Source organism: Colletotrichum truncatum, assembly GCF_014235925.2.
Source record: "Colletotrichum truncatum strain CMES1059 chromosome Unknown Contig_0002, whole genome shotgun sequence".
Classification (NCBI taxonomy): domain Eukaryota; kingdom Fungi; phylum Ascomycota; class Sordariomycetes; order Glomerellales; family Glomerellaceae; genus Colletotrichum; species Colletotrichum truncatum.
Window position 1 is genome coordinate 6,425,194 of NW_027222399.1, and position 14,884 is coordinate 6,440,077.

Genomic DNA, 14,884 nt, shown 5'->3' on the forward strand with positions numbered 1-14,884 from the left:
TTCTAGTCGTAAGAATCCCCTTCGATATTATAATAATCGACTTCGTTACCGATTTACTAAAAGTAAAAGCATAAGGGAGTCTGTAAGCATTACCCGGATTCGAATAGTTTGATATGCTTACGCTTATAATAGATAAATTCTCGAAGAAGGTTATACTTCTACTAGGCTATACTACGTACGGGGCTAAGGAGTAGGCAATAGTCTTTATTAAGGCCTTCTAACTAACTAACTAGGGACTTTTACGTCGTATTATTAGCGATAAAGACCCTAAGTTTATCTTAGCCGTCTAGACCGCGATATTCCATACTTTCGGAGTAAAACTACTCTTATCGACAGCCTACTACTTATAGACTAACAGCTAGAGTAAGAGAATAAACTAAATAGTAGAAATTACGATCCGATTCTAGCTTTCAAAGTACCTAGAAACCCTATAGCTAGAGATTCTCCTAGCGCTATAATATAACCTTAACAACTCGTATACCGTAACGATTAGGAGATCTCCTAATAAGGTTGTATACGGATTTAAGCCTCGAAGCACTCTCGACGTCATCGCGGAAAAAAACGCTCTAACTAAGTCTATCAACGTTATAAGAAAGATATACTAAGACAAGGCAGCGGCTTTAATCGATATAGCAAACTCGCTAAGAAAGGAACGCTATAATAAAAAGCACTTAGACGTTAGATTCTCCGTTAGTAATAAGGTTTAGATAAGACTAGGGAAAGGCTTCTACTTACCTAGCTAACGCTATAATAAGTAGACGTTACGATATATAAGCCCCTTTCGAATCGTTCGAATTATAAGCCTAACAGCTTACGAAGTCAACCTCCCGGCCTATTAGCGAATTTTTCTAATCTTATCGGTAGCATAGCTATATAAGCTAGCCTAGGGAGACAACCTATTTAACCGTAAATAATAGCCGCCCTAACCTATCGAGGTTAACGGTAGCGAAGAATAGGAAATCGACTATATTATAAGCTGTAAAATCAACCGGAGAAAACGCAAGCTAAGGATCGAATATCTCGTTTGCTAGAAGGGATTTACTATAAGGTTCGATACCTAGGAGCTTCGCGAATCGCTTAAGACTAACGTAGCAAAGCTTGTTAATAAGTATAAGGCGAGATATCCCGTCGACGCGGAGGTTATACTAACCTACTACTTTAAGCAATGCTAACAACGAAATAACTAAAATAACGTCGCTATTTTATAATAAAATAGCTAATTCCTAATAAAGCGATATTAGCAAGATTATTCCTTTTATTAACGTAATAGAATTTCGTATAAAATACTTATTCCTTCCCTTCGTAGGTACTTGCCTTATAAGTAGTAAAAAACTCTGCCTTTTTACTTTTACTACTACTATTATAAAAGTAAACTTTTCCTACTATATAAATCCTACTTCTACTTATATAATAGAAAATTAATAAATCTCTTACTTTATAATATATTATAAACCCTTTCTATTCTTATTAAGACTTTTAACTTACTACTATTATACGTCCTAATTATAAGATTCGATATTAAGAATGCGAAGATATCTTCCTAATATACTTACTAAGATACCGACAAGATCGCCGAAACCCCTACCGGCTCCGTCGTAGCCCCCGGAAGCGACGTAGGCAATAACAAGACCTAGACCGACGACGAGAACCTCGGAGACAACTTCGGCCTAGCCGACAAGGAACTTTACGTCGTTAGCAAGAGCGCTGCCGAGGAAATTACTATAGCCGCTACTAAACATACTAGTAACTAGCAGGATATTACTATATTCGACGCTGATAAAGCTAACAAAGCCTACGAAGCCTATGCTAAACCTACCGAGATAGTCGAGGAAGACTAGCCTAAGAAGACTAGCAAAGGCAAGGCTAAGAAGAAGGCTAAGAAAAGCAACCCTAAGCTAGTTAATAAATCTAGCAAGGAGGAGGAGTCTAACGCCTTAGCCGTCGAGGCTACTCCCGCCCCTAAGGCTAAGAAGGCTAAGGCTAGTAAGAAGTCCGGCACCCCTAAGAAGAAGATGTCGAATTGAGGGTTCAGAACGATGTATATTCCGTTATGTGTGTAACTGTCTAAGGGCCCTTCAGGGGCGCGTAGGGAAGGGGGTATGCCACCCCCTGACCCGGGGCTCGGCGCTCGGAAATAGTGTTCTGCCGAGCGTTGCCGAAGCCTCGCGTAGCGCGCTCAATCTGACACACCCCCTCAGGGGAGCGCCGAATCGGGGCTTCCCTGCCCTCGAGTCGCCCTCTCCCCCTCGTATTTAGATTACACTGCGTTCAGAGCTCTTCTTTCGCTCATCCCTCGGCTGGTAGGCTTTCTACTGCGCTGTCTCCTCTCCTTCTGCTAAGAGGACGTTTTATACGTACAACTCGCGTACCACAGCAAGTCACGAGCTTCCCGTGGCACTCGGAGCGCGCTTCTCGTGGTCTTCGACCGCCCAGACGTCTTCCTGCGCGGCTCTCTTGGCCCACGCTTCTTCGTCTTCTTCTAATTCGCGTCTCCGATTCCGCTTCAGGAGCTCTGCCTGTTCGCTCATACGGACCTGCTTCCGGAACTCGCGGAACTGTGGGAGCGCGAGACTCTTCGTCAGACCGTCTGCCATAAGCTCTGACGACGGTGTGTATGCCACGGATACGCGCTTCGCTGCGACCTCTTGTCGTAGCCAGTGGTTGTGAATATCCACGTGCCGTAAGCGCGTCTGAAGGGTCACTAGATCCGTTGTCACCAGTCGAACGGTCTGTAAGTTGTCGCATTGGATCTGAATCGTGGGTACGCTGCGCTTTTCTGCGGGAAACGTCGCTTCCGGCGCTTCTTCTGTTGGAAGGTGTACGTTTAGCGCGGAGATCAGGCGGCTTGCAAATAGCGCTTCCTTTGCTGCTTGCGAGAGGGATAGCAGCTCAGCTTCCGTCGTAGATGTGGTGACCGTGGCCTGTTTGTTAGCGCGCCACGCAACGAGCCCGCCGAATAGCTTCATAGCGAGCGCCTGAGAGCTCTTCCGATCCAGGGAGTTGTCTGCGAAGCTGGCATCTGACGCTACGATAAGCGTGTCTTCCTCGCTGCCGGGTTCGCAGCCGTATTCGAGGCAGAGGTAGCGGGTGGAATAGAGGTAGGCGAGCGCTCTGTCCGCTGCGCGTTGGTGTTTCGGCCCGGGATTCTGGTTGAAGCGCGCGAGACGGCTTGCCGCGAACGCGACGTCGGGTCTCGTCATTATTGCGGCGTATAGGAGAGTCCCGACCTTCTTCTGGTACTGGTTGACTTCCCACGCGCTGGCCTCTCCTTCGTAGGGTAGAAGCTCCTCCAGGACCATAGGAGTGTACGAGCGCGCTTCAGAACCGTCTTCTAACGCGTTAGCTGTGGGTGGAAGCAGCCGCCTCACCTTCTCGGCGTAAACTGCCTGCGAGAGCCATAATCGGCGTGTGGCTCGGTCTCGTATGACCTCGATTCCTAAAAACCACTGGAGGTCTCCGCCTCCTTCGAAGTGGTAGCGCTTCTGTAGCTCAGAGACCTCCCGCAGCGCTGCCTCCTTGCGCGCGCGGGGAAACGCCAGTACGCAGTCGTCCACGTAGAAGAAGAACATGACTTCGCCTTTTTGCCAGCAGCAATTCTCGCCTGCCACGCGTTCGAATCCACGTTCTACGAGTCCCTTTTCTAAGTGGCGTTGCCACAGGAGAGGGGAACGTCGTAGGCCGTATAGCGCCTTTCTCAATCGCAGGATTCTTCCTGGAACGCGGTAGCCCGGCGGAAGCTCCATATAGACGGTCTCGTCTAGATCCGCGTGGACGAAGGCGTTTACCGCATCGTATTGTAGTAATTCTAGGTCAAAGCGCGCGGCAACGGCCATCAGAACTCGGAACGACATACCTGCGAGCGTCGCGGCGTACGTCTCCCGCGCGTCTCTTGCTTGCTGGTCTCCTCGAATAACCAGGCGTGCCTTGAATTTGGCTAATCGCCCGTGCTTATCAAGCTTGTAAGTGTATACCTAGTGGCATCCGAGGACCTGGTAGCCGCGCGAGGCGCTTCTTGCGACCTCTTCCCACGAGCGGGACTCCTTGTGCCCGTCTAGGTGGCTTCTTTCAGCGCGCAGGAACTCCTCCCGGAAAGGGTGACGTTGCAACTGATCGTGAGACGTTGGCAAAGGGGCCAGATCCCTCCAGTAGGCGCCTTTCTTTCGGCCTTGCGCTTCCACGCGGGAGCGGAGCTTGGTCGGCGCCAACGCAGTCACCATATCCCGGTTACCGCGCGCTCTGAGATCCTTCGTCTCTTCTGCGAGCGTCTGGCTCCGGTCTCTGTGGGAGCTGGGCTCACTTGTCTCAAACGCTTCTACCACGGAGCAACCTTCCTGGGATTCACTTGCCTCTTGCTGACCTGTAACTTGGTCTTCCAAAGGGCCTTCATCCGCGCCGTCATTCCCGGATTTCACGGTGAAGGTTGCCTCGGAAACCCTCTCAGGGGCGCGCGGCTGGCCAGGCACAACGCGATCCCTTCGTGGGCCGTCTTGACGTCTAGGGTTTTGTTTGTGAAGCGTCGTTCCAGCTAGAAAAGCGGCTTTGTACGACGTCCGTGGTGTGACCTTCTTATAGATGGGCTTCGTAGCGGGGATATCCCGCGTATGCTCTTCTCCCCACCCCCTCACGTCGAGCTCGGTGAGCACCGCGAGAAAGGATGTGGGAGGCGACGCCTCCGGCGTCGGAAAGGGCTCAAACCGCGCTCCCGTGTATTGCCCTTCCACTTGCTTAGGCGCGTCCGCTTCAGCGTTATGGTGCCCGAGCGCTTCTGCTGCTTCCAGGGCAGGCTCACCGGGATCGGCGTGCTCTGAGACTTCTTCTGCTTCTTCGTCAGCGCTTTGTATATAGTTTTCTGAGCCCGTGGTCTGTCTGATCAGCTCCTCTATGCGCTGCTGAATCGCCTGCAGGTCGAGGTGGTTGATTTCTTCCACTAGGGACCTGACGTTGCCGTCGAAGTGGCATTTCTCGTTAAACACCACATCGCGCGTGGTAAATACTTCACTACGCAGGGGATTCCATATCCGGAACGAGTTGCTTGATGTGTAGCCGACTAGGTAGCCTATCCAGGCACGCGGAGCGAGTTTCTAGCGCCTGTTGCGAATGCCGCGTCGATCTTTCGGTAGTCCAGGACTTGCTGGCCAGCAACTTCTGTGAGAGCGCAGAGAAACGTTCCGTCCGCGCGTCGTAAGCAGTTATTCCGGGGACTCATATCCCACCAGAAGCCTCTCCTGCGTAGGCGCGTGAGGGAAACCAGGTTGCTCGCGAAGCCGGTATAGAGTGCGACGTCGTAGAGGCGGAGCTTCGTAACAGTGCTCCCCTGCTCTCTGACTCTGATGTCGACGGTTCCGTATGCTTCGATAGCCACTTGCTGAGCGCCTGCCCATAAGTAGTCGCCTGCTGGCGCTCCTGACAGTGTGGTGAACCACGAGGGGTCGTTGAATACATGGATCGTTGATCCAGAGTCCAGGATCGCCGATCTGAAGAGCTCGTATGTCTCCGGAGCGGTGTGGAAGGCACTCGGGACGGTCCCCTTGCTTCGGCCATATAGTCAGTGTTCTTCTTTCGCTGGTTCTCTCACCTTCCTGACACGGTTTGCGAGCGTTTCGTCTTTTCTCATCCGCTCGTCGAGGTTCGCGAGAAGCTCTCTACTCGGCTCGTACCACTCAGGGCGCTCCCGTTCGTTGACGAGCCAGCACTTCGAGAGCGGGTGAGGTTTCAGGCACGCAGGGCACAGCCGGTTGCCCTCGCTCTCCCCATCGCTTCTCTTCCGCAACCGGTCTCTGCGAGCTCCTCCTCTGGAGCGCGTGTTTCCTCGAGATCCCCGGCTGCTTCTCATTAGTACCGTTAGGCGCGCGGGGGAAGTTCGTTCCCCTTCCTCTTCGTTTCTTGAAGTGGCTTCTGTGGTAGGACCAAACGCTCCGCGTCCGGCCTGCTTCTTCGGGTTGTGTTGAGAGGTTGTTTGTAGGAACCGCCGCGCGTCTGACAGGACTTCTCCAACGCTCAGTTTCTCGCTTTCGACGCGTTCGTCCTTGACGGTCTGGTATGAGAAGATCCATGTATCGGCGTAGCTATGGCTCACGGCGTAGGTGAATTCCGGGAACCATATACTGGGGAGCTCGGTACCCGGGACGCCCGCCGCTGCTGCTTCGTGGATTGATTCTTCCCACTTCGTAAGCTACTCTTCCAGCTCTTTCTTCGTTGCGAGTCGCTTCCGCTCCGGTATCTGGAGCGCTCTCTTATATGCTTCGCTCGCGGCGGTGCGTCTCTCACGAGTGGTTATCCCTACGCGTTCCTTCAACGCGTAGACCCAGCGGTCCAGTGCGCGGTCCGCGGTACAGCAGCTCTTGAGGAGAGAGGTGCTGACTGTATCTCGGACCCAGTCTTCGAGCACGCGAATCCCTTTCAGGAACGCTTCATGGGTCTTGGAGCGCTCCATATATTCAGACCGACGTTCCTTATACAGGGCGAGATTGGCTGCCGAGAGCTCCTCCAGCGCTTGTGCGCGCGTTTCGTAGTCGGCGTCTTCGTTTAGCACTTCGGCTTTGCCGGTCTTGGGGTGATCGTATATTTCGGGGCGCTTCGGCCGCTCCATCCGCCGCTCGAGACGCGTTTGTCCCGTGTTTAAGGCGCCTGGGCGCTGGGGATCGATATATCGCCAGAGGTCGTAGGACTTGGCCTTCGACTGCAGCTGGTCGATCCATAGGATCCAGTTGTCAGATTGAGCGCGCTACGCGAGGCTTCGGCAACGCTCGGCAGAACACTATTTCCGAGCGCCGAGCCCCGGGTCAGGGGGTGGCATACCCCCTTCCCTACGCGCCCCTGAAGGGCCCTTAGACAGTTACACACATAACGGAATATACATCGTTCTGAACCCTCAATTCGACAATTAACAGTCTGATACGTGCTGCGTTTACGTTAAACGCCGCCAGCCATCTATTCTACGCATACGAAAGCCCTTTCTACGCGCCCAATTGAACCCCTATCGTCGAAATGTCCTCCTCAAGCGCGAAAATCACCCTGAATACCCCTGCCGACTGGTGTCGAATTGAGGGTTCAGAACGATGTATATTCCGTTATGTGTGTAACTGTCTAAGGGCCCTTCAGGGGCGCGTAGGGAAGGGGGTATGCCACCCCCTGACCCGGGGCTCGGCGCTCGGAAATAGTGTTCTGCCGAGCGTTGCCGAAGCCTCGCGTAGCGCGCTCAATCTGACAGAAGAAGCATACCGCTACTAAGGTCGATAGTACCTAGGTCCGAGACGCTAAAAAGCGCGCCTAGGACGCGTTTGCCTTCTACCTAGACGATATATTACTCGAGGAGATCGAGGCTTGTCTCGACAACTTTACTAGCCTAGCTACCCCCTCCTCTAACCTATTTATCCGTCGCGTTCAGGACGCTTACAAACACGCCTATACCGCGTATAATAATAACGCCTTATATACGGAATACTTACCGTCCTACGCCTAGGTTCTTACAACTATCTTTTATACTAGCAACGGTTAGGTTAATAATACTATTACAAGCTACCTTATTACTATTTACTAAGCCGACCTCTTCTTAGTTCCCCTGCTTATAAATATTAGCTATATAACCGCTACCGATATAACCGCTTATAAACAACTTAAGAATATAGAAAAAGCGTTTTAAGCTTTCGAAGGTAATATTTACAAAATAAATAAGACGGTTACTAAGAATATAAAGAAAATCGTTAATAGCGTTAACAAGGAGATTATCCCTCGCCTTAACAAACTCGACGAGAAAGCCTAGTCTACCGTCGACGTCGCAAGCGTTAACGATCGCCTTAAAGTACTCAAAGCGACTACTACTAGCAAGGAAATAATCGCTATAAAGGTTAACCGCGTTATCGCTACTAAGGATAACGAAATTATAGTCCTCCGCGGTAAGATCGTGGAACTGCGCGAAGCTATTGCTAAGTTGCAGAAGGGCGACAAGCGCGTCGCTACCAAGAACATCGCAGGCCCGACTAAGCAAAGCCGCTTTAGTAACATGCTAGACCGCGATTAGGATAGGATTTTATCGTTAAGGTCGTAATTCTTCGCGATAGATAGGTAATAGAAGGAATAAATTCATATAATTAGTTTTCATTTTAACTATCGATCGGGACGATCGTCTTTTTTCGGGAGGGGTACTTGTCATAATTCTATAAATAGTTATCAAGGGTACGTAATATCTTACATGCTAGCCGTACCTGTATAAGAGACGCCTTCGACAGCATTATCGTTAGTAAAGCAACTCAATACAAGACTAACTACTTATACCTACGTTTATCAATTTATCGTTATTTATTACCTTATAACCGTTTGTTTGACTTCTGCACTATTCTATTTACATCTCTGTTCTTATCACGGTTCCGACCTCTGCCTGTTATAGCTACGTGCTAGCAGGAAGAACTGTGACACGGTAGTAGTAACGGCTAGAGAGGCAAGACCCCTACTGCTGGTAGACTTGCTTCTAGGTGTATTGCAAATAGTAGCATAATTATGCTTTTGATCTTCGTCTTAGGTAAGTATATAAATCGTATCGGCTACTTTATTCTACGTAGGATAGGTAGCGCCTTTCGAAGTAAAATACTTATATATATTAGGAAGTCGGTCTTTAAAGAAATTAAGGAGAAAAACGGCGAGGAAGGAGTCTAGTAGACGACTGTAAATAGTCTTAATACGCTTTCTAAGGTAGTAATAGCGATTAAGGGCATCGTAAAGTATCTTATAATCGTTAGTAGTAGTTTTAGCAAACTCGTTAATAAGGGTAGCTATAGCATCTTATAAGATTCTTAGAATATGCTTCTTAAGCGCCTACTATAATTCGTAAGGGTTTCTATCGTTAACCTAACCCGCTATATAGAGTCTATTAAGAACCGATTTGCTAGCGTTTATAAGGAGACTATACGTAACGTTACGGTTCTTTCTCTATTCCTCTATAGCAATAAGGTTAGCAAGGCGAGGGACGTTAGTCTCGAGGAATATCTCGAAGTCGTATCCTCGCAGGGTCGCTATAATAAGCATACGCTAGGTATTCTAGTTAGATTTATCTTTTCAGCGAGGGAGAGGCGTAAAGACGGTTTTGAAGTCGTTTTAAGACATCTTGAAGTAAAAAATAAGGGTATTATAATAGTACGGGATAGACTTATAGTCGTACCTCGATTACAGGCGTTTCTCCGAGGCCGTAGCTTTAGAGGCGTGTCTATACGTTAGATGGCTTACTTTCGCTGCTACCTACGCGTGCTGTTAGAAAGGGAAGGTATTGAAGGGAAGGTATTAATAAGTAAATAGTACTAAAGAAGTATAAATATTATATAGGAGGGAGAATCTTGCGTAAGAACGCGAGAAATAGGTAGAATTATAAGATCCGACCGTAGAAATATAGTAAATCGAAGGGAAGAATAAATACTCGTAGAAGATACGAGAAACTAATAGGCTAGTTTGAAAAACCGAAGCTAAAAAGGTTAAATCCTCGTAAGAACGAGGAAATCGAAGTAAAAGTATAGTTATGACTAAAAAGTCTGTTATTATAATAGAATTCCGTAGTATTCGTGAAAACTAGTAGGTTGTAGTAGTCGGTCGCGTGCCATGTAATATTCGTACGCGCCAGGCAGCCAATATCGCGTTAGAAAGTGAAATTCGTTAGCGAAAAGGAAGGAAAGAAAGCGAGAAAATCGCACAGAAAGGTAAATAAAGCGAATAAAATCGCAAAAATTCGTGAATCAATAGAAAATTAACAGACGAGTAGAATAATAGGTAAAACGACGTTATTCCGAAAGAATAACGCTAGGCTTATAACCTATAGGCGAGAACCGGCACAGAACGCTCAGAATAGGAAAAGTGGTGTTGTTGGTGGAAGAACTAACTAACTGGCTAGAGGGCTGTGGAGGCTGGCTAAGACCAGTGGTGGCGGCCGTCAGCCCACGTGACGGGCCGGCGAGGCCTGCCACCCACAAGAGATTCGGGAAGCTGCATAATGTGAGGACTCTGAAAGTTAACGAAGAAACAAGAAACATCTCGGAAAACGACTGTTAGCGCCGAGGGAAAAAGCCGAGAGTCCTTTGCTAAAAAGTTTGCTAAAAAGCACTAAGAAACCCACATGACGTTACTAATTCAAATAGCATGTGGGAATAAAACGGAAACAAATGTATGGCGATGAACAACGGCATTACTATGTACTTGAAGGTGCTAAAATGACAAAAAAATAATAGACTAATCAGGGTGGGGTGCCGTTGAGGGTCCAAGGATGAGGTCACTAATCTGGTGTTGGATTTGCTTCATAATCCTGACTCGGTTTCCGAGCTGTCATCAACTTCACGTAATTCCTCATAGGCCCACGTTCCTCAAGGTACAGCCGCCAATCGTCTTGACCAACTTCACTACAAGATGAAGCAGAGCCACAAACAACTTGGTCAGCCGTGAAGCATCTTCATGACAGCAGCAAACCTCAAACGCGATTATGCAGTCGCTGCTACAATACCGCCGGGCTGGTGCAGCTGCCCAGGCGCAAATCGACAAAGACATGGGAGCGGCGTCCTCGTCTAAAACACCAGCACATGAGCGCTCCGTTCAAGAACCTCATTCCGACGAAGAAAAAGGTCCTCCGGGGGAATCAGGGCAAATTCCAGGTCATATCTCAGGACCACATGGCAATGACGAAGCAGAGTCCTGCAGCGAAGAGTCCTCCGATGCTGTTGGGCGCAACCAGTCATTACGGACAACGCGGACCCAGTATTCTGAAGGGACCGCTCTCGGCCGGGTGTTGACCGGTATCCACGTCCGAGACCGCACAGCCCAGGAGGGCCACGGAGGCCGGGTCTTCGTTGTCGGGTGGGCGGGACCGGATGACCCCTTGGACCCTCACAACTGGCCCGTGATAAAACGCATTGGTGTGACGCTGCAAATCTCGGTGATCGCCCTCTTTGTTGGAGCGGCGTCGGGTATCGATGCCACGGTGCTACCCCAAGCTGCGGTTGACTTTGGCGTCAGTGAGGTTGCAGAATCGCTGGCTACAGGTATGTTGACCTACCTACCTAGCCAAGGTAGTCACTCTTCAAGGTTGCTAATTGTTGCTAGGCCTCTACTTGGTAGGCATGGGTCTCGGGTCCCTCGTTGCAGGGCCCTTTTCCGAGACATTTGGACGCAACGCTGTCTACACCGTCTCCATGGCAGTCTTCATGATCTGGATTATGGCGTCGGGACTGGCACCAAACTTTGGTGCTCAAATAGTTTTCCGGTTTCTTGCCGGCTGCTCCGCTTCGACACCACTTGTTTGCTCAGGCGGCTCAATCGCCGACATGTACAACCGCCTAGAGAAGACGTGGAGCTTCCCCCTCTACGCCATTACCTGCTTCGGCGGTCCGATGATCGGTGCAGTCATGGGAGCGTACATAGGTCCGTCATCAGCTGTTAGCTGGCGCTGGACAGAATGGACCATGCTTATTGCCTCTGGGCTGGTTCTCGTCCTCGTCTTGCTCTGTATGCCTGAGACCTACGGTCCGCTACTCCTGCAGTGGAAGGCTGCACATTATCGGAGGATCACGGGCGACAACCGATTTCGGTCGGAACACGAGATTGTTGATGCAACTTTGTTCAGCCGGTTGAAGACTAGCATGACACGGCCATTTCTCATGCTGACGGAGCCTATCATCATCGCCATGACGCTCTACATTACCGTCGTCTATATCGTGCTATTCACGTTTCTTGTCGGTTGGCCGGATATCTTCGAGCGCACCTACGGTCTCAACCAGGGACTCGCTAACATCATCTTCGTCGCCATGTTTATCGGAACCCAGATCAACTTTGCGTTTGTACCTCTTGTCTACCGAATGACACTGAAGAGAATTAATCGAAACAACAGCGACGGATCGTTTGTTCCGGAAATCCGTCTTTGGTATGCCATGTTTGGAGCAGCAGTATCTATCCCAATCTCGCTCTTTTGGCTTGGTTGGACCAACTTTTCCAGCATCAGCATCTGGTCTGCCATCTTTGCGGTTGTCGTCTTCGGCTATGGAGTGACCGGTATCTTTATATGCGTCTATATGTACATCATCGACTCATACGAGATATACTCTGCCTCGGCGCTTACGTTCGTGTCATTGATCAGATACATCGTCGCAGGGGGGATGACTGTGGTTGGCATTCCGTTTTATGAGAAGATGGGCAACCATTACACGCTGACGATTTTGGCGTGCATTTCGGCTGCTCTGGCGCCAATTCCATATGTGCTGTACTACTACGGTCACTTGATTCGGGCTAAGAGCAGGTTTGCAGTATCGGTCAGGCAATGAGTCACGGATACTCTAGTAATCTAGCAATCAAGTCGTAGGTCATGAGTTGAGGTTAGAGTCGTATTCACATCCAACTGAATGCTTGAGAACATCCTAGGCTTATTAGGCCGCCACACGCTTACCGGGACTCGAATCTGCACAGGAAGTGGTAGGAGAATTGACAAAATGTGAAACCCTGCATCAAGGCGCAAGTTCCAACACAAGAATTACAAAAGTCTCTTTCGTAATTCTGCAAGGCCCACTTGGAACCAACAGAGTTACTAGATCTGGTTGGCATCAAACATGGCATCGAGCGGGGGGGATCGGGCTAATAGACAAAACCATCCGCTTCTCCCCTCACACTCACGCGCCAAACCCCCAAGGCCCCATATCTCTGTTCACCGTGGAAGGACTTGTATAGGTGGGTAATAAGCACCCAGTCACATTGCACACTTTGCCCGACTCTAATGTGCACAATAACCATTACTACAAGGGAGCGAGTCAGTGGGTGGGAGAAAGAGAAAGAGAGAGATTGTGAGGGGAAACATCAACATACCAACATCGTGCAAGGCGCAGCTCTATCTTTCATGAAGCTAGGAATAGATATGGAAGGATCAAGCAACTCTATTTCTATCTTCGTTAGATAACAATTTGACTTATCCAAACATCCAGATGCCTCCTTCAAGGGCGAAACAGGGTAAGAAACACTAGCCAATAAGCCTCCTGACAATCAAGTAATGTTGTAATCCTTGCTGTCTTTCCTTCATGCTCGGTGCATCTTCCCCTGATCTTTGATTTGCATACTAAGCTCCCTGCCGCTTGATTGCGGCCCGCGTCTTCGGACTTTTACCTTCCCATTGACTGTCGAACGACCCCTGTTCAAGGGGTCTGGTTCGTAAGCATGCCCTAAGCTGAAAGCGAGTCTGCAAGTCCCGGTGCACATTATCTCTCGTTTCCTGCGCGAGCGCAGCCAACGTCATCGGAAGCTTCCACCTGCGCATAGAACTACAATGAGCGTCCCCAACCCGAGCTCTCAACGGCATGGAGAGGCAGAAGAGATGTTGCAATCCAAATCTTCCGAAGTGGTTGTCGGCTGCCGAAAGTCGGAGCTCGCTCTTGTCCAAAGCCTTTCCGTCATATCCAAACTGCAACAGGCGGTGGGCTCCTTGCCCACCTTCAGAATCGCCACGGGAAGCGCCGCCGGTGACACGGATAAGCAAACGCCTTTCATGATCCTCTCCAAGCAGACCGGCGGATCCGACATTGGTAAGAGCCTTTGGACGAACGATTTGGAGTCAGACCTGGTTGCCGGCAAGACCCAACTCCTCGTCCACAGCTTGAAGGATATGCCAACAACGCTGCCCCCTAAATGCCTTCTTGGGGCCGTTCCAGAGCGCGAAGATGCATCTGATGCCGTCATTATGAGGGCCGACTCAAAATTCAAATCGATCGATGAACTGCCGCCTGGTTCTGTTGTGGGGTCGAGCTCTTCCAGAAGGAAAGCTCTTGTTCGACGAAATTGGCCTCATCTGGAGGTAGTAGAATGTCGCGGCAACGTGTAAGTTTGGCTTGATCCCCTTGCGGCCTGGGATACACCACGTCTGTCGGCACGAGCCCATCTAATCATGTCTATTAGAGACACTCGCCTTCGCAAGCTTGACGCGCCGTCTTCGCAATTTTCATGTATTCTTTTAGCAACAGCAGGACTATTGCGTCTGGGACTCGGTCATCGTATCACGCAACGGCTGAATGCTAGCACATTTCCCTATGCAGTCGGCCAGGGTGCACTGGGCGTTGAAGTCAGCACGGATCGTCAAAACATACAACAACTCGTCCGTCATGTCGACCACCTCCCTTCGAGATGGCGCGGCATGGCGGAGAGGGCAATGCTTCGTAGTCTGCAAGGGGGATGCTCATCCCCAATTGGCGTCTGCTCGACCTTTGAGGCCCTCATGGAAACCGAGACAGCAGACACAACAGAAGAATTTCAACAGCAATTACCAAGCCTTGATCGTGGCAAACTCCACTTGCAAGCGACAATTCTTGACATGACAGGAACAACGGAAATCTTTGCTGAAGATGTGGCTGTCGTCCAGTGCGATATCGAAGCAGAGCAACTTGGTGTTTCAGTTGCCAGCTTGCTTCTTCATAAGGGGGCGCGAAGACTGTTACCAGTTACGATCTGATTTTTGACAACATGTATTACAGCAAGTTAGAAAGAGGTGGCGGAATGCATCATGTGCCTCAAAATCTAGTCCGCCTGTCTTTTAACATGGACCACGGGAGCGGTTCCTGCGACTCCTCGCAAAGAAAAGAAGACATGTGTCCTTTACCTTTTTCTTCTAAATATTGTCCAAGACGACGGGGTCCTGGGGAAACTTATAGGAACGGCGCTGAAGTAGCGGAGGATTTCCTGCACGAGGCTATTCAAACCAGGAATGACCTCCTCGGAGGCCACGCCCTCCCAGGCCTCTTCAAAAGAGGAGTAGTGAGCAAGGATTTCGTTTCTGATGTCGTCTTTAATTTCCTGACCTTCCTCAGTCCCAAGAACTGCAACGCCCTGCGACAAGTTGGTAGGAATACTGTCTAAGCAACCCCTCCTTTCCTCTCCGGTGCTG

General features: G+C 49.8%; 3 protein-coding genes across 3 annotated transcripts; 2 read left to right on the forward strand and 1 right to left on the reverse strand.

Annotated features, from left to right (window-relative positions):
* Positions 1-6,172: 6,172 nt before the first annotated feature.
* On the reverse strand, positions 6,173-6,589 carry CTRU02_204714 (gag protein; the record flags this gene model as incomplete). The annotated part of the gene is made up of 1 exon (XM_036721190.2): positions 6,173-6,589. The coding sequence occupies one exon, from the start codon at positions 6,587-6,589 to the stop codon at positions 6,173-6,175; it is 417 nt and encodes a 138-aa protein (XP_036587174.2).
* A 3,867-nt stretch (positions 6,590-10,456) lies between these two features.
* On the forward strand, positions 10,457-12,287 carry CTRU02_204715 (MFS transporter; the record flags this gene model as incomplete). Its single annotated transcript, XM_036721191.1, has 2 exons — positions 10,457-11,012; positions 11,074-12,287. The coding sequence occupies 2 exons, from the start codon at positions 10,457-10,459 to the stop codon at positions 12,285-12,287; spliced, it is 1,770 nt and encodes a 589-aa protein (XP_036587175.1).
* A 989-nt stretch (positions 12,288-13,276) lies between these two features.
* On the forward strand, positions 13,277-14,452 carry CTRU02_204716 (Porphobilinogen deaminase; the record flags this gene model as incomplete). Its single annotated transcript, XM_070204414.1, has 2 exons — positions 13,277-13,733; positions 14,040-14,452. The coding sequence occupies 2 exons, from the start codon at positions 13,277-13,279 to the stop codon at positions 14,450-14,452; spliced, it is 870 nt and encodes a 289-aa protein (XP_070062177.1).
* Between the last annotated feature and the right edge of the window lie 432 nt (positions 14,453-14,884).